Below are 19,182 nucleotides of genomic sequence, written 5' to 3'. Positions count from 1 at the left end.
CCTTCCCCTTCACCCCTGCTACAAGGGCTCGCTCACCAGCACAGGGAGCATCTCCTCCTGAACCCCTTGCCTGCCCTGACAAACACTCCCAGGATTTGGGCTCTTCCCAGCAGGCAGCCCCAGCCCCTGGCAGATGCCTCAGGGCCACCACGGACAGCTGCACTCCTGCCCGCTGCCTATATATACAGAATGTGTATGCAGAATGTGGAAAAAAAGACAGGTCCCCTGGGAGAAATACAGGAACGTAGTCAGGGAATGCAGAGATGCGACAAGGAAAGCTAAGGCAGGGCTGGAAGGCAATCTGGCAAGGGACGTTAAAAGTAACAAAAAAAAAATTCTTCAAATACATTAACAGCAAAAGGAAAATCAGGGAAATCGTGGGTCCACTGGCGGACGGGATGGGCACCCTGGTTACAAATAACACAGAAAAAGCAGAGTTGCTCAATGCCTTCTTTGCTTTGGTGTTTACCAAGGGCAGCCCATTAGAGCCCCAGGCCCTAGGGACAAGAGAAAAAGCTGGTGGAGAGGACGACCTGCCCTGGGTAGAGCAAGATTGGGTCAGAGAACACCTAAGGAACCTCGATACCCACAAATCCATGGGCCCTGATGGGATGCACCCCAGAGTGCTGCGTGAGCTGGCAGATGCCATAGCTAAGCCGCTCTCCATCATCTTTGAAAGATCCTGGAGAACGGGGGAGCTGCCGGAGGACTGGAAGAAGGCCAATGTCACGCCAGTCTTCAAAAAAGGCAAGAAGGAGAGCCCAGGCAACTACAGGCCAGTCAGCCTCACCTCTGTCCCCGGAAAAGTGATGGAACAGCTCATACTGGCCGTTGTCTCCAGGCACATGGAGGACAAGAAGGTGCTCAAGAGTAGTCAGCATGGATTCACCAAGGGGAAATCTTGCCTGACTAACCTGATAGCCTTCTATGATGAAATGACCGTCTGGATAGACGAGGGGAGATCAGTGGATGTCGTCTATCTCGACTTTACTAAGGCTTTTGACACCATCCCTCACAACATCCTCCTGGGCAAGCTCCAGAAATGTGGGTTAGATGAGTGGACAGTGAGGTGGATTAGGAACTGGCTGCATGGCAGAGCTCAGAGGGTGGTGATCAGCGGTGCAGAGTCTAGTTGGAGGCCTGTAGCTAGCGGGGTCCCCCAAGGGTCAGTCCTTGGTCCAGTCCTGTTCAATTTATTCCTCAATGACCTGGATGAAGGCACAGAGTGCTCCCTCAGCAAGTTCGCTGATGACACGAAACTGGGAGGAGTAGCCGATACCCCAGAGGGCTGCGCTGCCATCCAGAGGAACCTGGACAGACTGGACAACTGGGCGGTGAAAAACCTCATGCAATTCAACAAGGCCAAGTGCAGGGTTCTGCACCTGGGGAGGAATAACCCCAGACACCAGTACAGGCTGGGGACTGACCTTCTGGAGAGCAGCTCTGCAGAGAAAGACCTGGGTGTCATGGTGGATGATAAGTTGACCATGAGGCAGCAGTGTGCTCTTGTGGCCAAGAAGGCCAGTGGGATCCTGGGGTGCATTAAGAAGAGTGTCTCCAGCAGGTCGAGGGAGGTGATCCTGCCCCTCTACTCAGCCCTAGTGAGGCCGCATCTGGAGTATTGTGTCCAGTTCTGGGCTCCACAGTATAAGAGGGATGTGGAGCTGCTGAGAGTGTCCAGCGCAGGGCCACAATGATGGTCAGGGGCCTGGAACATCTGCCCTATGAGGAGAGGCTGAGGGAGCTGGGCCTGTTCAGCCTGGAGAAGAGAAGGCTGAGAGGGGATCTAATCAGTGTATATGAATACCTCAAGGGAGGGAGTGCAGAGGACAGTGCTGGTCTCTTTTCAGTGGTGGCCACTGATAGGACTAGAGGAAATGGCCAGAAACTGAAGCACCAAAAATTCCAAGGGAACTTAAGGAAAAATTTCTTAACAGTGAGGGTGACAGAGCACTGGAACAGGCTGCCCAGAGAGGTTGTGGAGCCTCCTTCTCTGGAGATCTTCAAAACCCGCTTGGATGCAGTCCTGTGCCACATGCTTTAGGTGACCCTGCGTATGCAGGGGGGTTGGACTAGATGATCTCTAGAGGTCCCTTCCAACCCTAAGCATTCTATGATTCTATGATTCTATGATTCTATTAATCCTTTGAGTGTAGCCAGGGATGTCAGGGATAGCCAGAAGGGCTCATTTGAACACATCCAGGGCTCCTGTCTGGAAGGGGGCGCTGTACACAGGAACTGCTGGGGGCTCCATCCTGGCATCTCCCATAACTTTCCTCTTCTGGCAGGCATTTATTGTTGTGCAGCCATGGACGGGCACCTCCTTGAGCGCAAGCTCAAGGTCCTGGGTCCTGGCCCGAGGCATGAAGAAGCGCACGTACCAGGGCAGCCTGGGAGTTGACCTGCTGGTGGAGAGAAGCTCTGCAGAGAAGGGGCTGGGAGTCCTGCAGGACAACAAGGTAAGCATGGGCCATCAGTGATGTGACAGCTCATCAGTGTGGCCCTACACAGCCTGGGGGAGGCAACTTCTGAAGCAGTGTGCCCAGTTCTGAGACCTCTCCAGTACAAGAGAGACATTGCACTGCTGCAGGGAGACCAGTGGAGGGTCTTGGAGCATCTCTCTTACAAGTAAAGGCTGGGAGAATTGGGCCTCCTTAGCCAAGGGCAGGTGTCAAGAGGATGTGGGTGTCCAACCACAGCACACGGGGCAGTAGGCACAAAATGAAACACAGGAAGTTCATTTGCGTAAGGAAAAAAGCTTGTTAACTGTGTGCAAATGGGTGTGCGCACAATTGTGTGCAACCTGCTCTAGGGGACTACGCCTACATGGCGTGGGTGTGTGTGTGCATCTGTGGACTAGCTGATCCTTGGAGGTCCCTACCACCCTGACTCTTTTGGTCAAGGGAACCATGCAAAGACTCTACAAATAAAGAGATAAGCAATGTGCAATTTTAAATAACACAGGAAATATTTTATTAAATTCTTTTTTTTTCCTTTTAAAAGTGTGATCCTGACTTGTCTCTGTCTTTTTCTTCCTTGGTCAGTCCCCTATGCTGGGGACAGCAAATGTCCAACAACAGCTCCCTGAATGAGTTCCTCCTCCTGCCATTCGCAGTCACGTGGGAGCTGCAGCTCTTGCACTTCTTGCTCTTCCTGGGCATCTACCTGGTTGACCCCCAGGCAGCGGCCTCCTCATATCACACTATTCTCTTTCTCATACAGTAATGGGTAGGTCATTACCTTGCTTATTTTGTCTGTTGCTAAAACTAAGTGTGTAGTAAGGTTAATGTTTTGTTAAATGTATCAATTCATTTCTGTATTGCCTTAATATTAAGAGTGAAATTAGACCATACTTTCCACTGATGCCTGGTTCTTTCCATTGCCCCCCGCCCCGTCAATTGGCAGAACATGTCTGGCAGTTGCATGCAAAGCCTGGCAAACCGAGGGAAAAGCAATGCTGCAAACACAAATTCCCCCTTGTCAAAGACACTGCAGTCTTTTTCCCCTTCCTTCTTGCTGTGACAGGTCCCACAGCAAGTCTCTTTCTCTCTGAGTCCCTGAGGTGAGATGCTGCATGTTGTGCAGCCCCGCTTTTCCTTCTGCCTGCCAGGCTTTGCATGCAATTGGCAGCCACAGTCTTGGCAGCTTGTGACCTGATGTCATCAGGTTCTGGGTGCTAGTGAGGCTTCCCAGGCAGCCGAATGACCTGGTACTTGTGTGAGCAGAGGCCTGAGCAGCTCCTGGGTTCTTTCTGCTAGAGCGATTGCCCCTGTGCAATGGCAAGGGACAGTCACCACTCAGAAGGGCTGGGGGCCAAGGAGCAACTGTGAGTGCTGCAGCCTGGGGCAGTGCCACGTTTAGGGAACAGGAGGCCCCAGTGTCTGCCACTCCATCCCTGCCCATGCCCACGTTGCCAGCAGCCCTCTGTGAGGCGTCACAGCGGTCCCCACAGGTCACAGTGGCCCCCGCGGGTGACCTGTCCCTCCCGGCCCTGCTGCTGCGTCAGTGGCTTGTGATTCCCGTGGGAGGAGGTGCTGCTGGAGCAGTGCATCCGCAGAGGGAGTCGTGCCGCGATGGGGGTGCTGCGAGCACTCCGAGGTGGGGGCGTCCCCGCGCTCAGTGTCTCACGGGGGCGACGGAACCTGCCAGCGCCCACGTTCCAGGCTTGGGCAGAGCGTGCCTGAGCCCCTGGGGCCGGCCCCGAGCTGCTGCAGCCTCCTCTTCCCCAGCCTGAGCAGGGCTGGCACCAGCAGCCTCTCCTGTCGTCCCGTGCTGCAGCTGTGCAGGCTCTTGCCCTGAGCTGGGCTCTGTCCCTGCGGCTGCTGGAGTGACACAAAGCCGGCGCTGCTTTCCTTCCAGGTTGCTTCACTTGTGCGGGTGCCCGGTCGAGACCTGCACGCGGTGAGGATGGCGGGAGTGTGGCCGGCTCTGTTCCTGTGGCCATTACTACCTTTGCCGCCATCGTGACCTCGCTGTTGGACCGCCTGCAAGACGCCGAGGTGAGCAGGGGTGTCTTGATGGGCTCTGTGGGGTTCGAGGGCTCCCTGCAGCACCCTGACTTCCCTGGGTGCCGCAGACTGATCTCCTGCAATGCTGCCTCTCCCCTTGGGCTGCACCTCGTTCCAAAACGTGGATGCTGTGTGGAGAATCCCTTGCGCCCTCCTTGATGGCAGGAGGTGGCCGCATCTCTGGGCTTGGGTGTCCACATTAGGATTTGGGTTCGCACGAGGAGGTCACAGAGCAGGGCTTCTCGCCCGCTGCCGACGGCTGTGCTGAGCAGTGCCAGCAGCTGCTCCCTGGCATCGGCGTGGCCGAGCTGCTGTGTGTGGGGCAGCACGTCCCATGGCTGCTGTGTCCCTGTGCCCCCAGGATGGCAGAGCGGAGGAGACCTACCGCAAGCTGGAGGGCGTCTTATGGGGCGAGGAGAGCCACCTGCAGAGCTCTGTTGTGGACAGAGCCATAGCGGTGGCATTGAAGGACCTGCGAGCGGCGCAGGTGAGCTCGTTCTCTCTGAGGGTGACCTCAGGTGCTGGCCCCTGTCCCGGCCGTCCCGTGTAGGAGCTTCGCAACGCATTGCGGTGTGGGGCCAGGGAATGTGCAAAGAGGAGCTGTGGGGCTGTGTGTGCGCAAGCCATAGCAGAGCCCTGCTAGCGCCTGTATGTCCTGCCTGGAGGCCGAGCCCTGGCAAAGGGTCAGTCCCGCTCCTGCCACATGCAAAATGCTTCTTCCAGGATGCGCCGCTTGCTGTGAGGACGGCCGCTAGCGACGTCCTGGTGGCGCTGGCCCGCAGCCATCTGCGAGATGTGGTGTCGGCGCTGCAGGGCCACCTGCAAACCCTGCAGGAGATGTCGGAGGAGTTCGTCCTCATCACGCTGCGCAACGTGGCTGCCCGCTATGGTAGGGCCCCCCAGCTGGGTGCCAGCGGGTGCCAAGCAGGAGAACGGACTCCTAGCCCTGCCCCAAAGACCCAGGGCTGCACCAGAGGGAAACCAGCAAAGAGCCAACACACCAGGCTGTGCCCCACGCTGTCCTCCCCAGTTTAGGGCTTCCCCACTCCCCGTGCCCCTCGAGGAAGGTGGTTGGCACAAAAGTGGGCTGGCAGGAGCCTCCCTGCAGCGGGCTCTCCCCCTGGCCCAGTGCTGTCCTGGCAGCGGTGACGGGAGATGGAGCCCGTTGGCCGCCGCGGCTCTGGGTGGCCGGGCTGCCCACACGCTGCTCTCTCTGCAGCCCTGCAGTGCGTGCCCTTTGCGGGGAGCACGCTGTCGGCCCTGCAGCACGTGCTGAGCGCGGCGGGGAGCAGCCGCACGCTGCGTCTCGTCTGCGACGGTGAGTGTTGGTGCTGCAGCGCTGCCACCAGCAGCTCTGCGGCCGGAGCCGACGGCACTGGGTGCCGCTGGCTGGAGGAGCTCCTGGCTCCCTGCCCGGCCTCTGCTGCCACGCGTGCCTCCCGGTTCAGCTGCCTTTGGCCACGCTCTGCCCAGCCTGGGCTCCCCTGTTCCCTTCCCTTCCCTTTCATCAAGCACAGCCTGCTTTGCTGTTTGTGGGCTTAAAGGCAGAGCCCAGGAAAAAAGGGCCAAAACCGTGAAGCTTGCGCTGAGGGGCAAACGCTGGGGGCAGGAAGAGGCTGGGGCTGCAGCGGGCAGTGTTGGAGGGGAGCTAAGCCTTGGGGAGGAGAAGGTGTGCGGGGGTGGAAGAAGGGAGAAACAAGGCAGGGTTTCCACCTGGCCGTCTCGTGCCATGGCGCAGGGTGTCTCTGAAGCCAGATCTCCGTGCCACCCTTGCAAGGCCATAGTGGGTGGAAGGAGGCCTGGGGGCCACTGCAATGTGTGGTGCTGGTCAGAGGTTTTGAGGCGATCCTGTTTCCCTTCCTGTGCTGCAGTTCTGGAGCAGTGGTGCAGCGGGATAGCCGGGTACCTGCATGAGTGGGACAAACAGGTCTTCCCTCGCCTGGAGGCCACCCAGCTCTGCGCCCCGGTTTATCCGCTCTTCTGCTACGTGGGCAGACACTGGCAGCGGTGCAAGGAGGAAGAGGTGAGCCTTGCTGCCCTCGCAGCCATGGGCAGCCACGGGGACGTCCGCAGGGGCCAGCGGGGCTGTGCACGGGGCCGGGTGAGGGCTTGGAGGGAGCAGGCTGGTTGGAAAGCATCCCGAGCCGGGAGCCTTCAGGGAGCGCCGACGTGAGCGGTGCTGACAGGCAGGAGGGGACATCCGTGCAGCAGCCCTGGGCCAAGCGCTTGGGGCAGGCAAGAGGCGAATGCTGGGGCCTTCTAGCAGGGCAGCTGGGGTGGTGGGAGGAAACGCTCCCTGTGCCGGCGAGCGAGGCCTTCTTGCCGGGACTGAGAGGAAAGGGAGAGCCCTGTGCGGGAAGTGCAGGCTGGGTGTCTCATGGGGAGGCGGGTGCTGGAGAGAGCCTCATCCCTGCATGTGGCGGCGTCTTGCTTTCCCTCGGCAGGCCAAGCAGGCCGTGCTCAGGGCAGTGGGTGCCATGATGGCCGTCCTGCTGCACGCGGAGCAGTACTGCCAGCGCGTCTGGGAGCAGCTGCTCTGGCTGCTGCACCAATATCGAGAGGTCCGAGAGCCCCTTGGTGTGACCATGGTGAGGCACTGTGCGGGACACGGCGCGACCGGGGCCTGCGGGGGAGCAATGAGGTGTCGGGGGGTTGCAGGGCGCCAGCAGGAGCTGAGTCCCTTGGAGATGGGAAGAGGGAACAGGGCCCTGCGGCTTCCCCGGCTCCTGCTGGCAGAAAGCAGCAGGGCAGAAGGGCTGGGAGGGCGCGTTGAGTGGCTGGGGCACGTGGCTCTGCAGGGGACCCTGCGGTGCCTCCCAGGGCGCGGGTGTGTGAAGAGCTCTGTGAGTGCGTTCAGGCCGTGGTTTTCCCAGCGACGCCTGTTTCTGCCTTCCTGGGGGCTCGCGGTAACTGCTGCCCTCTCTCTGCCGCGCTCCCTTGCAGAGCCTGGGCCGTTTCCTGGCAGCTGTGGCTGGCATTCAGAGCCGCGGGCCACGGGCCCACCTGCAGGCCGTCAGTGCTGCTGTGCACGAGCAGGTAAGGCCTGGCGGCGCCTCCCTGGCCTGGGGCTCCTGGGCAGCCTCGGCTGCTGCCCAGCCCTGCGTGTGCCCAGGGCGCTGCGCTTGGCACATGGCTCCGTGCCCAGAGATGCCCGCGACAGGTTTCCTTTCTGTCCCCCTCTCTGCCAGTGCAACCTGCTCTGAAAAACACTTTGTTCCCACAGCTCTGTGACGAGATCGATCCACCCCAGCCTGAGCACAGGGCAGAGCTGTGCCGCTGCATGGTGCTGCAGGGTAAGGAGAGGAGAGCCGGGGCCGCACTGCTGCGTCGCCGCAGCTCTCGCAAAGCTGCGCACATGGGAAGACGCTGGGCTCTCCTCACCAGCAGGATTTCTTTCTTCCCCACAGCCCAAATCTGCCCCGAGGAGACAATCGTCTTCCTTTATTTCAAACTGAGGAACGGGAGCAAGGCCGATCGTGTAGCAGCTGTGGGAGTGCTGCAAGCTCTGGTCCGCTCTGATGGTCAGTAGTCCAGGCAACAAAAAGATCAGCATCCCCCCGGGAATGTGCTGCTTCCTTTGAGGCACAGGCTGGCACCCCTTTTCTGCCCTGCTTGTGCGTGGGAAGCCAGGGAGCTGTGTGAAATCCCTGCGGAAACGGGGGCTTGGCTTCAGCACCGCCTCTCCGTGTCTCTTGCAGTGCCTGCCATGCGGGAGAACTTGGCCCTGTTTGTCAAATTCGCGGAGTCCGTGTGCCACGACCCCACGTGCCAGGTGAGCTGGTCTGGACAGGGCCATTGCAGGGCAGAGCAGGGCTGTTCCAAGGCAGAGCCTGGCCAGGCCTTTGCCATAGGCGGAGGCAGGCTCTGGGGCAGGGGGCCGGCGGCAGCAGCAGAGCAAGGGCTGCTGCTGTTGCCTCCTTGTCCCGGCCTGGGCAGAGGGGCTGCAGCGCAGCGCAGGCAGCTCCCCTGGGGCTTGGGGCCGGCTCGTGACGGCAGCCTGCCCTGCCTGCAGGTGAGGATGGCCGTCCTGCATTTCATCGGGGAGCTGTTGCGCTCCAGCGGCCTGGGCTGCTCGTCGTGGGACGTGGTGGGGCATCTCTTCGGCGAGTTCGGCCGTGCCTCGGGCAGGCTGGTAAGGCAGAGCACAGCGCCACGGCTGCACCTCGTGTCTGTGCCGCACTGCCATGGGTCTCCCTGAAGGAGCAGAGCCCAGCGCAGCCGGGCTGCCAGTACCGGTGCCGTGGTGGGGGTCCTCCCCATCGCCAGGCACCGTGGGGCCTGGGAAGGGGCAGTGACAAACATTTGCCACCCTATCCCGCAGGCTACAGGGAATCTTTGTGCTGCGGAAGCACATGAAGAACGGGCCATTCGGCGCCTGTGCTGGCACATGGTCAGCACGATGGATGTCTCCAACAGAGCGGTAGCCCAAGTGAGTTGTTCTCGCCACGTGCACCGGGACGTCCACCTTAGGCATGAAAGCAATCAGGGAGAGCTGGGTGTGAGCTCTGTGTGGCCAGACTCGCTCATCCTGTGCGTGCTGCAGCGCATGAGCACCACTGGGCACGCGCCTTGGCTGCGTCCCGTAGCCCATAGAGATCTTGGGAGGGGCTGGCGAGGCCGAGTGGCTCCCGCATCCCTTTGCCGCAGGGAAGGGAGCTGCCCCGGGGGCAGAGGTGTGCCAGCCGCTCTCAGCAGGCAGCCAGAGCGAGGGAGAGGGAAAGGGGTGCGAAGCGCGGCAGGGAGAGGGGCAGGAGGGGGAGGAGGAGGGCAGAGCAGGAGCAAAGCTCCTGAGCTCGTGAAGGAGCGAGGCCGAGGGCCCAGGCCAGGGCTGGAGACATGGAAATGACGCAGAGACTGGGACGGAGAGGCAGGAATGCCCTCGTGCCAAATGGCCTGGTTCTTGCCCGCAGCTCCTGTGGCCGAAGCTGCTGCACTACGTGGTGCCAGTGCAGTACACGGGCTTGCTTGTGCCACTGTGCCGCTGCCTGCGCGCCCTGGCCAAGAAGCACCAGGAGACTGAGCACGGGGAGCCCGAGGCCCTGGAGCCTGAGGAGCAAGGTGGGGAGCAGCATGTGCCGGGCAGCAGTGCCGGGCTGGTGGCGCGGGACAGCGCGTGTCCCTGCAGCCCTACCAGGCCCTTGCGGGAGGCGCGGGGCTGCAGAGGGCAGAGCAGTGTCTGCTGCCAGGCGTGAGGGCTCTTTCCATGCGGCCCTTCCTGGCGGAGGCGCTGGGCACTGCTGCTCGCAGCTCTCTGGGGCCCTGGGGCTGGTTCCTGCCATACCAGGGCTGTCCTTGTCTCTGTGTGCATAGTGCCGGGAGCCCGGCAGTGCCGCTGTGCAGGCGCTGTGGCCAGGGTGCCCTTTAGTCCTGCGTGGCAGCACGGGAAGCGGCACGGGCAGGGCCCAGAGGGGCTGGGAATCTCACACTGCCTTCCTTTGTGCCCATAGCGGCTCTGCCGGCTCCCCAGGCGCTGCTGGCTCGCCTGCTGGTGAGTTCGAGGAGCGGGGAAGGAGCGTTCGTGGCCGGGCAGAGGGTGGGAGAGATGGTGCCGAGGCCGGTGCAGGCACCTCGGGAGGAGGCAGGAGTGTGCGAGAGGCGCCTGGGGCTCCCTGCCTGCCTGCCTGGCTGCCTGCGGCGCAGCCGCGGCTTCTGAGGCGGGTGCGAGCCCCCCATCTCTCTCGTGCTCTGCTAGGTGACGGCAGCGGTGGCTCCGCATGCGGGCGGTGGCCGTGGCACTGCGGCCCTGCAGCTGCTGCAGGTGCTCCCCGGCATGATCCACAGAGCCGTGGGAATGAGCTGGGCTGCAGAGATCCCCCTGCTGCTGCAGCACCTGGCAGGTAAAGTGTCGCTGCCAGGGACAGGCTGGCGGCAGAGGACGCAGCAAAACGCCGTCAGCTCCCAGCTTGGCACTGGGGAATGGTGGCAGGTTTAGGGATGCTTGTCAGCCCCCTGGGCTGAGCCTTTGGGCTGCTGGATTGCAAAGGAGACCCTGGGGCTCTGCTGGGGGCTCAGGGGGCTGAGAGCACAGGGTCTGCCTCCTTGGGCTTTGCAGGAACAACCGCCAGCTCCCTGGACGTGGCGGAGTGGGAGAGCCTTGTGCTGAAGGTACAGCATGTGTGTGGGGGCCACAGCTGGATCGGGCGCCCAGGGTGTAGAAGAGTGCTGGGAGGAACCTGGGGGCTCCCTTTTTGGACACTGAGCAGCACAAGCTCCTGCCAATTCCCCGGGCTCAAGCATCGTGTTGGGGGAGAGCCAGAGGCAGATTTTAGAGGGCTGGTTAGGGAGCTCTGCCCATTAGATGTGCAAAAGGGCCCAGGCAAGGGCAGGGGGTGTTTGCTTCATGTCCCCCTCTGCCCTAGTTCCTGCAAACGTCGCTGGAAGCCATCAGGAGCGACGCCTGGATTGTGGGCCTGATCCAGGAGCTGAGCCAGCAGCTGGGCAGCTCTCCCCGCCTGTCCTGGGAGAAGGTTTGTTCCCTGCGCGGTGTCGCTGCCGCTGCTGGGGCGCCCTGAGGGCTGCAGCACCAGCAGAGCCCTGGGAGGCTGGGATCCGCACATGGGCTGGCAGCGCTGCTCTGCCCGGCGGGCTCCTGTCCCTGCTGCTCTCGCTGCCCAGGAAGGCGCTTGCTCTCCCCTCCGCGCCAGGCTGGTGGCTGTGCCGGGCTGGCCAGCGCGTGCAGTTGGGGCTGCTGCCGCAGGCGCCTGTGCGGCTCTCGGCACGGTGGCACCGCTGCGGCCTGGCCCTGTCCCGCCGAGCAGGGCTGTCCCTGCAGCTGGGGCCTGGCCTCTCCTCTTGCAGCGCTTCCTGTACAAGGCTCTCGGCACGGCCCTGGCAGCTTGCGGGTGTCTGCGCCACGTGCGAGAGCAGACCCTGAAGCACCTGCAAGCAGCCAACTTCCTGGAGCTGTGGGAGGCGCAGGTGAGGGCTCCTCGCACTGCCCTGCTGTGCGGCAGGGTGTCTCCTGCATGTGCCTGGGGTGCAGGGGGTCTGTGTGACCCTGCTCCAGCACAGCTGGTGTCCTGTTTGTGTCCCTTTCCCTGGGGAAGGGTCCTTCCTGACCACTGGAGCTGGTCACGGCTGGGCGCTGGGCTGGGAGCGACTCCCTGCTTCTGCTGCCTTGCAGGGAATGGTTTCTGTCCTGTCGCGCTGTGCCGAGAGCCACTTCTCGCTTTCCTTGGCCTGCGTGAAGGAGTTCCTGGCAACTTTGAAAACCCAGAAGGTAAAGGGCCCAGGGTGCCCCTGCCGGGAGGTGCCGCTGTTGGGGCAGGGGCAGCTCCTGCCTTAGGAGCACACGAAGTCTCGGGGCAGAGCAGGGCAGCGGGCTGACGTCTCGGTGCTTCTCTGGTGATCCCCCGGCAGGGCGACACGGTGAGGACACGCGCTGCTCGTGCCACGCTCATGGTCACCTACGGGCGGATGTCGCTGCGCGCCCCCAGGGAGCAGCTGCTGGCCCACGTTGAGAGAGACGTCGTGGGCAACGTGCTGGGGCTCTACAGAGAGGGCTGCCAGGTGGGAGCTCGCGGCGTGGGGCAGAGGCGTGTGGGTGCTGCCAGCTGCAGCCCCTCCTGCTCCTCCCGTCACGCATCTCTGCTGCTGCAGCCAGGCGAGCGCTGCTCAGCCTGCTGCCCGTGTCCGCGATGCACGGGGTCTTCCCAGGCAGCACGTGGGGCAGCAGCTTCCCCTCCCATGGGAGGCTCCTTGCCAGCAAGGGAGAGGGAGGGGACGTTTCCGTGTTGGGGGGCAGGTACCCAGGGTGCCGCAGGGCCCCCAGAGGGCACCATGTCCTCCCTGCGCTGCTCTTAGAGGCAGATTAGCCCCAGCCCCGCTGCCCTTCCCACCCTGGGGCCCTGGCTGAAAGCCTCTTTGTCTCCCGTGGCATCAGGACGCGCAGCTGAGGCTCTCCCTGGTGCAGAGCATCACGGAGATCAGCCTTGCCCTGCAGGCTGCAGGCGGCAGCCCCAGGTTTGAGCTCTGCCGCAAGCGGGAGCTGCTGCAGACCCTGGTGGTGAGTGCCCAGAGCCGGGGCCGCGGTGCAGGGGAGCCAAGAGCTGTGCCATGGGGTGGGTTTGTGCAGGGGTGTGATGCTCTTGCAGGGTGGTATGCAAGCTCCTGACGGCCACGCGCTGCATCCCCAGCTAGCAGGGCGCATGGGGCCTTGCGCTGGGGCCACAGTGGGGGAGCAGAGTGCGTCCCAGCGCTGCAGAGCTGCTGCCTTTTCCTGTAGAGCCTCTGTGGGAGTCATGAGGGGGCAGCAGGGCTGGTGTCTGTGGGCTCGGGCAGCTCAGCCTGTGCCTGTCTGTCTGTGCCTTGCAGGAGGTGATTCAGGAGGAGCCGCGGGAGTCCCCGGTGCAGCCCCGGACCCTCGTGGCCATGGAGCAGTTGAGGTAGGGTCTGTTCCTGGCACTGTGGATGCCAGTGTGTGTCCCAGCACAGCTGGCTGGTCTGGCTGGGGCTGCGGGCACTGGGTTTGGGTTGTGGATTGGGCCAAAGGCAGTTGTCCTCTGCCTCACTCTGGGGAGTGCTAGTAAGCCCCCTCTCTATGTTCTCTGCCCTTCTCTCCTTTCAGCAAGCTGAAACCCTGTCTGAGCAGGGGGGAAAAGTGCAGCCTCCTGGCTCAGTGCTGCCAGGCCATCCTGTGCCTTCCCTGCCCGGAAGAGCTGCATGTGAGAGGGGAGACGATGGTGGCGGCTTCACGCACAGCGGTAGGTGCTGGCCTGCTGGGTCACCCCTGAGCGGGGAGCCAGCACCAGGCACCCCACACTGGGAATGGGAATCCCACTGGCTGCTGTGGCGTCTTTGTGGGGTACATGGCCTCTCCCCTGCTTTTTGCTGACAGGCGCCATCCCTGCGAGCCCTGGGACAGTTCACAGCAGCCCTCCTGCAGGCAGAGCTGGTCCCCATCTGCTTGGGGGACGTGGTGCAGGTGAGTGCCCTGGGGCAGCGGGGAAGGCGTTGCTGCTGCCAGAACACAGCAGAGCTGCAGGAATCAGGCCTGCGGGCCTGGTCCATGGAGGGGAGCTCTTCTATAACTCCGTGCCATTGGTGCACATCAGTGGGAAGTGAAATGGTCCTAGCTTCAGGCCCCCTCACCCTAGGTTTGCATCCACGCTTTTCCCGTCTGCAGCAAAGTTCTTGCAGGCAGCTTGCAGTGTCCTGCAGCCCCCTAGATGAGCAGAGCTTCTCCCACTTGTGCAGCTGTGAGCAAGGGCTGATGCACAAATGAAGGCTGTCCATGGCGAGAACCTGGAGTGGGAAGGTGGCCACAGCAAGGGCTCCTCACGCGGTGCCCGGAGAAAGCAGGGCCACAAAAGCAGCAGGGTCCCTGCGGAGGGCTGTAGGGCAAAATTCAGGCCGTGGTGAAGCAGGCGCTGTCGTGGCAGGTCCTGCGGCGCTGGCTCACCTCGGCCCACCTGTGTGAGCGAGATGGAGCACTGCAAGTGTGTGTGCAGGTGCTGGGCACCTGCGAAGAGAGGCATGAGCAGAGGGTGAGCGGGGACCCCGTGCCGGGAGCTCTGCGTGGGCGGGCGGCGGGTTCTGGGTGTCCCAGGGCTGCGGGGTGGCCCCTTGTTCCCACCCGGCTCCGCCAGTGCTCGGGGCCCTGCAGTCGGGAGAGGGCCAGCGGCCGTGGCGATGCCGGTGACCTTCATGCCTGTGTCTTGCTCCCACAGCGAGGCGGTGCCTGCCAAGAGTTTGGCTCCTTGGTGGGACTGCTGGGGCCTCTGACATGTGAGGAGACAGCCGCATCCCGTCGGCGGGCAGCGACCTGCCTCTGCCTCCTTCTCCAGAGAGTTGGTGAGAGGAATAGACAGGGCTGCCCCTGCTGCTCCCTGCGGGAAGGAGCCCAGCACCAGGCCCTGTTCCCCTGTGCCGTAGCACCTTGTCCATCTTGCAAAGCCACTGTGTTGCCTTGGGGGACCCTGGCTTTGCGTGGCCTTGGCAGGCCTCCCTCATGTCCTTGCTCAGTGCCCAGGGATCCGGGAGTCGGCTCCCCATGAACATCACTGCCCTTTCTGATAGCTCCCCATCAACGTCACTCCCCTTTCTGATAGTTCCAGACCAAAACATGGACGTGGCACCGTGGACCCAGGTCACGTCTCTGTCCAAGGGGCTCAGCGCTGTCAACTCTGGGTCTGTGCTGGCAACCTCCACCAACATTGCCAAGGTACCTGGCCCTCAAAAAGCACGAGTGGGGCCATAATATGTTTGTGTGCACGTGTGTGTGGGAGTGCTGCTTGCAGGACACGTTTTGCATCTGAGCAACTCCTGTGACACGCTCACTTGTGTTTCTGATTTCTCCCCAGCTTGTGTGCAAATATTTCCCACAAGGCCAGGCCACAGGCTTCATGAACAGCATCATGGAGAGCCTGCTGTGCTCCAGGCCCATGTGCATGCGGGCTGCGGGTCAGTGGACACTGACCTTCCTGGGGGATTGTGTTGGCAACATATTCCAGGAGGAGGTGAGGGAGGCATTTTTTAGGATGCCTTTGGCTGTTCTCTGCAGTAGTGTGTTGGCCCCGAGGCACAATGGGGAAAGGACACACCGAGCCTTTCTTTCTCGCCCACCTCCTTTCAGGTGCCCGAGCTGGTGTCCATCCTGTGCACGTGCCTGCGGAGCACCCAGCTGAGCACTCCCCGGCGCGTGGTGCTGCGGGCCATGGTCCAGCTGTGCCGCTCTCACCAAGAGCCGGTGCTGGGCAGCCTCCTGCAGACACCGCTGCCCATGGACAGGTCTGTGCAGCCACCCTTCCCGCTGCCGTCAGAGCCAGCCGCGGGGCTCGCCTGCGTGGGCGGCCCTCTCGGCAGCCAGTGCTTTTGCCCCACGCAAGGCTGAGCGCTGCAGCTCGTGTCCCTGCCGGGACCTGGGCACCGGCAGTCCCGTGGGCACAAGGAGGGTGTATGGCTTCTCCTGGGGTACCTTGGGTAGCCGGGGATGTGGGCTCACGTGCTGGCATGTGTTCCTTTGCAGCAACACAGCAGAGGTGTGGAGGAGCCTGGGGAGAAGCACCGTGGGCTGCCCAATCCTGGTCCACTTAACACAAAAGTTGGGGGCAGCCGGAAAGAGCGACGGGAGCAACCGCTGCGCTGGGGAGCTGGGCAGCAGCCAGGCTGCCCTGGAGCCTCGCGTGGTACGTCCAGCAGCCTCGGCGGCCATGCCGCTTTGCACGTGCTTTCCAAGTGGTGCTTGAGTGCAGGCGGGATTCCTGCCCTTTGTGAGGGCCTGTGGAACCTTGTGGGGTGCTGAGCTGCTGTGGTAGCACTGTGGGGAGCCGGGACAGCTTGCGGCTGCCAGGCTGAAAGGCTCTTCCTGCAGTGAGAACTAGAGAGAGTAAAAGCCCCTGGGCTGTCAGGGGGACGTGGTCCATGGGCAAGTGCCTTGTTTTACCAGGTGGTTCTTGGTTAAATTTCTCTGTAGATCACTTGCGCCCTCTGTGAGGTGGTGTCAACACTGAAGAATGACACCCTGGTTCGGCGCCTGCTTCCCTGGCTGCTTTCAAGCCTCCTGGAGCAGCTCAGTGAAACACTCGGCAAGGACATGGACCTGTCCCTCAGAGAGCTGAGTAGGAGTGACCCACCGGGCAGGTGAGGAGCGACAGGGGCAGAATCTGTGTGTGCGGCCCATGGCCTTGCAGGAGCCACCTGCCTATTGCCCTGGTGCTGGGCTGCCTCCGTGGTACCTGGGACTGGGCTCTGTAGGGCAGCGCACTGGGCATTGAGCTGTTTCTGCACCTCAGCTGGGTGTTGCGGCTGGGATCCTTCGTGGGGCTGTGCTAAAGAGCACTTTCCCACAAAGTGCTGTGCCTGGAGCTTTCTTCGGCTTCTCCCTGCAGCCTGTTTGTGGAGGCCCTGGAGCTGGTGCTGTCCAAGAGCCTGGAGCACCGGTGGCTGCGGCTGCTGCAGGAGCAGGGAGCGTGGGTGTCCTTGGCAGCGCCCCAGGCTCACACGGCCGGCGTGTGTCTCCTGGCGAGGTGAGAGCCCCTGGGGGGGCCGTGCTGGAGGAAGGGCTGCTGGGAGCTGGGGCCTGCCCCGAGCTCTGCTCCAGTGCGAGCGGCGTCTGCACTGGGGTGGGCGCAGCTGGGAGCGTTGCCGCGGGGCCGTGCTGTGTGAGCACGTGCTACAAGGCTGTTGTGCTCTGTGTGCAGTGTGCTGCTGCGTGCGGAGCAGGTCCCGCAGCGCCTGGTGCAGCGGCTCTTCCGCTGGCTGCGTTCCCACTCGGCGAACCTGCGGCTCACAGCCACCGCGTTCTGTGCTGAGGTGAGGCAGCCGCGGGGCAAGGGGGCTCGCAGGGCTTCCTGCGTCTCACCCAGGTGAGGGGTGCTCCATGCTAGCGCTCACGTGTCTCGATTGCAGCTCATGAAGGACCAGCTGGTGAGGGAGAGAAAGATCGTGACACCCCTCCTAGCGGCCCTGGCAGAGAGATCGCACGACCCCGTCAGCAGCGTGCGACAAATGGCCATGAGGGGCCTGGGCAACGTGGCCACAGGAGCACCCACAAAGGTGAGGCAGCCTCTGGTGGGCTTTGAGCGCAAGCCGAGCTGGGGAGGAGCGTGGAGGTGCTCGAGGAGCCGAGGCGGGTGCAGGTCTGCACTGAGGCAATGCCCTGGCATCAGGACTCTCCCCTGGGCTTGCTCTGGAAAGCGCTGCCGCTGGCACTGCAGCAGGGAGCAGCACTGAGAGGCAAGAGCTCATGTGCGTGTCGCTCTGCAGCTGCGGAAGCACTGGGCCACGGTGGTGAGAGCGCTGCTCGGAGGCCTGGAGGACGTGGGCAGCCCGGAGGTGGCTGCAGAGAGCCTGGTGGCTCTGACGAAGGTGCTGGGACGGCTGGAGGCGAGGGCCATGGGCTCTACCTTTGAAGAGGTGGCCAGGAGCTGCCGGGCACTCTGGGGGGCGGTAAGTGGAGCCGCTGTCTCTCCGTGGGCAGGCGGGAGCCCACGCGGGTTGCCGTCCCCTGCGGGCTGCTGTTGACAGGGGGCAGCCGTCGCCGGTCGCCTGCCCTGTCGGCAGCGCTGCGCGGTGCCGAGCAGTGTGTGCTAGCAGCCTGCCCGACGGTCTTTCTCGTCACAGGAGGAAGAGGAAGTGCGCTGCTCGGCCTTCGGCCTCTACGGCACCCTGGCCTCCTCTGCCTCGGGGAGGAGAGCGTTTTTCAGCAGGGAGGTGGAGGAGGCCTTTCCCAGCCTAGTGCTGCACCTTCGTGATCCGTCCCCGGCTGTGTGCAATGTAAGAGCTCCAGGCGCCCCACAGAAAGCCCCGTGGAGCTGGCTGAGCCATGGGGGCACTCGCTCCCTTCCGCGTGGGGCTGCAGGAGTCTCCATGGGCCCTGGGTGATGCTGCCCTGCCAGCAAGGTTCCTTCCTCAGTGCCCGGGCAGGTGCAGAGCATCCCCATGACAGGGCCCGGGGCTCTTTTGCAGGCCTGCAAGGTGACCCTGCACCTGTGCGCCCCGTTTCTGGGGTCGAAGAGGCTGCGGAGGCGCTTCAACATCAGCGTTGGGCTGAGCGCGCACGAGACGCAGGACGAGGTCTGCAGACACCTGGTGAGTGAGCTGTGTGCTGGAGCTGTGTCCCTGTGCTGGCTGCCCATCCTGTGAGTCCCTCGTCATGGGGTCAACCCTGTCCTGGCCATGGGTGGGCAGGCAATGGGGCAAAGGGGGCTGTTGGAGACGGGGATGAGCTCCCACTGCCTGCACTGTGTGTTGTCACAGGCCCAAGACTGCCCCGCGCTGTTCGAGCGGCTCCTGAGCACATCTTGGAGCTGCTGCATGGGAAGCCACCAGGCACCGCAGGCGGCAGCCGTCCACGTCCTGGGTGAGCAGCAGTGCGGGGCTGAGACCCTGCTCCTGGCCGAGGCCCCAGGTTGGGTTCAAGGTCGGGCTCTGTGGCAGGTCGGGGCTGTGGCCATGCCCGTGCCCTGGTGGCCATGTCCCCATGCCAGGCCTGCTCCAGGACACAGCGCCAGCCACGTGGCTACAGCAGTGGGGCCTGGCTAGCGAGGCGACCAGAGGTTCCGTGGGTGCCAAAATCCAGGGGGCTCGGGGATGGGGGCCTGTGTGGCCCCAGGGCTGCGTCAGGGAAGACACCCCAGCCGGGCACCGTGGGGTATCAGGGGCCTTGTGCCCATGCTGCTCCCCTCAACGTCGGTGTCTTTGCAGCTCACCTTAGGCCGGAGCACGTCGAGGAGCCCCGTGCTCGACGGGCGGTAGCTGCAGAGGTCTGCGCCGGGGGAGGCCAGCAGCACACAGCAGGAGGGAAATAAAGCTGTGTCCCTGTGGAGAGGCACTGTCTGTCCGTGTGGGGCTGTGTGCGGTGCGGCAACGGCCCTGGCCCTCCCTCCCTGGGGATGTGGGCCCTGCGTGGAGCTGCCTGGGGACAGCGGAGAGCAGGGACTGGAGGGAGGGGGTTTGCAGGCACTGAGCTTAGGCGGCCACTGCCAGGTGCTTTGGGGCACCAGGGTCACTGGGAGCACTGGGAAGAACCTGGGATCCCAAGCCAGTGAAGGATCCCAAAGCAAAGCCAGCTCCGCTCTCCATCGGCAGCAGCCTGCGGCAGTGGATGAGCAGATCTGCTGTCCCGCAGCCCTGCTCTGCTGCACTGCTGGCCTGGCACAGCTGCAGGCGCCAGGGAGAACCCCCTGCCGCACGGTTTGTTGGTGCCAGCAGCGTGCAGGCAGAGCTGCACAGC

At 63.0% G+C, this 19,182-nt stretch overlaps 1 protein-coding gene across 1 annotated transcript; it reads left to right on the top strand.

Annotated features, from left to right (window-relative positions):
• Positions 1–2,363: 2,363 nt before the first annotated feature.
• LOC148595566 (maestro heat-like repeat-containing protein family member 2B) lies at positions 2,364–18,704 on the top strand. Its single transcript, XM_088520372.1, is given in 38 exon segments — positions 2,364–2,459; positions 4,712–4,825; positions 4,870–4,995; positions 5,232–5,397; positions 5,728–5,826; positions 6,380–6,531; positions 6,953–7,096; positions 7,452–7,544; positions 7,732–7,801; positions 7,916–8,029; positions 8,207–8,280; positions 8,521–8,640; positions 8,830–8,937; positions 9,419–9,566; positions 9,956–9,996; positions 10,201–10,345; positions 10,561–10,613; positions 10,868–10,975; positions 11,307–11,426; positions 11,632–11,727; positions 11,868–12,017; positions 12,391–12,572; positions 12,794–12,892; positions 13,075–13,217; positions 13,220–13,431; positions 13,889–13,993; positions 14,177–14,300; positions 14,558–14,670; positions 15,082–15,236; positions 15,475–15,634; positions 15,922–16,088; positions 16,337–16,474; positions 16,649–16,784; positions 16,857–17,003; positions 17,214–17,396; positions 17,571–17,723; positions 17,916–18,038; positions 18,654–18,704. Coding segments are annotated over 38 exon segments (4,728 nt in total).
• Positions 18,705–19,182: the final 478 nt, after the last annotated feature.

Source organism: Tinamus guttatus, unplaced genomic scaffold, assembly GCF_059628265.1.
Source record: "Tinamus guttatus ecotype Peru unplaced genomic scaffold, ASM5962826v1 Tinamus_guttatus_pri_ptg000087l, whole genome shotgun sequence".
Taxonomy (NCBI): domain Eukaryota; kingdom Metazoa; phylum Chordata; class Aves; order Tinamiformes; family Tinamidae; genus Tinamus; species Tinamus guttatus.
The sequence above is the reverse complement of the archived record's forward strand: the minus strand, read 5'-3'. Positions and strand labels throughout refer to the sequence as shown.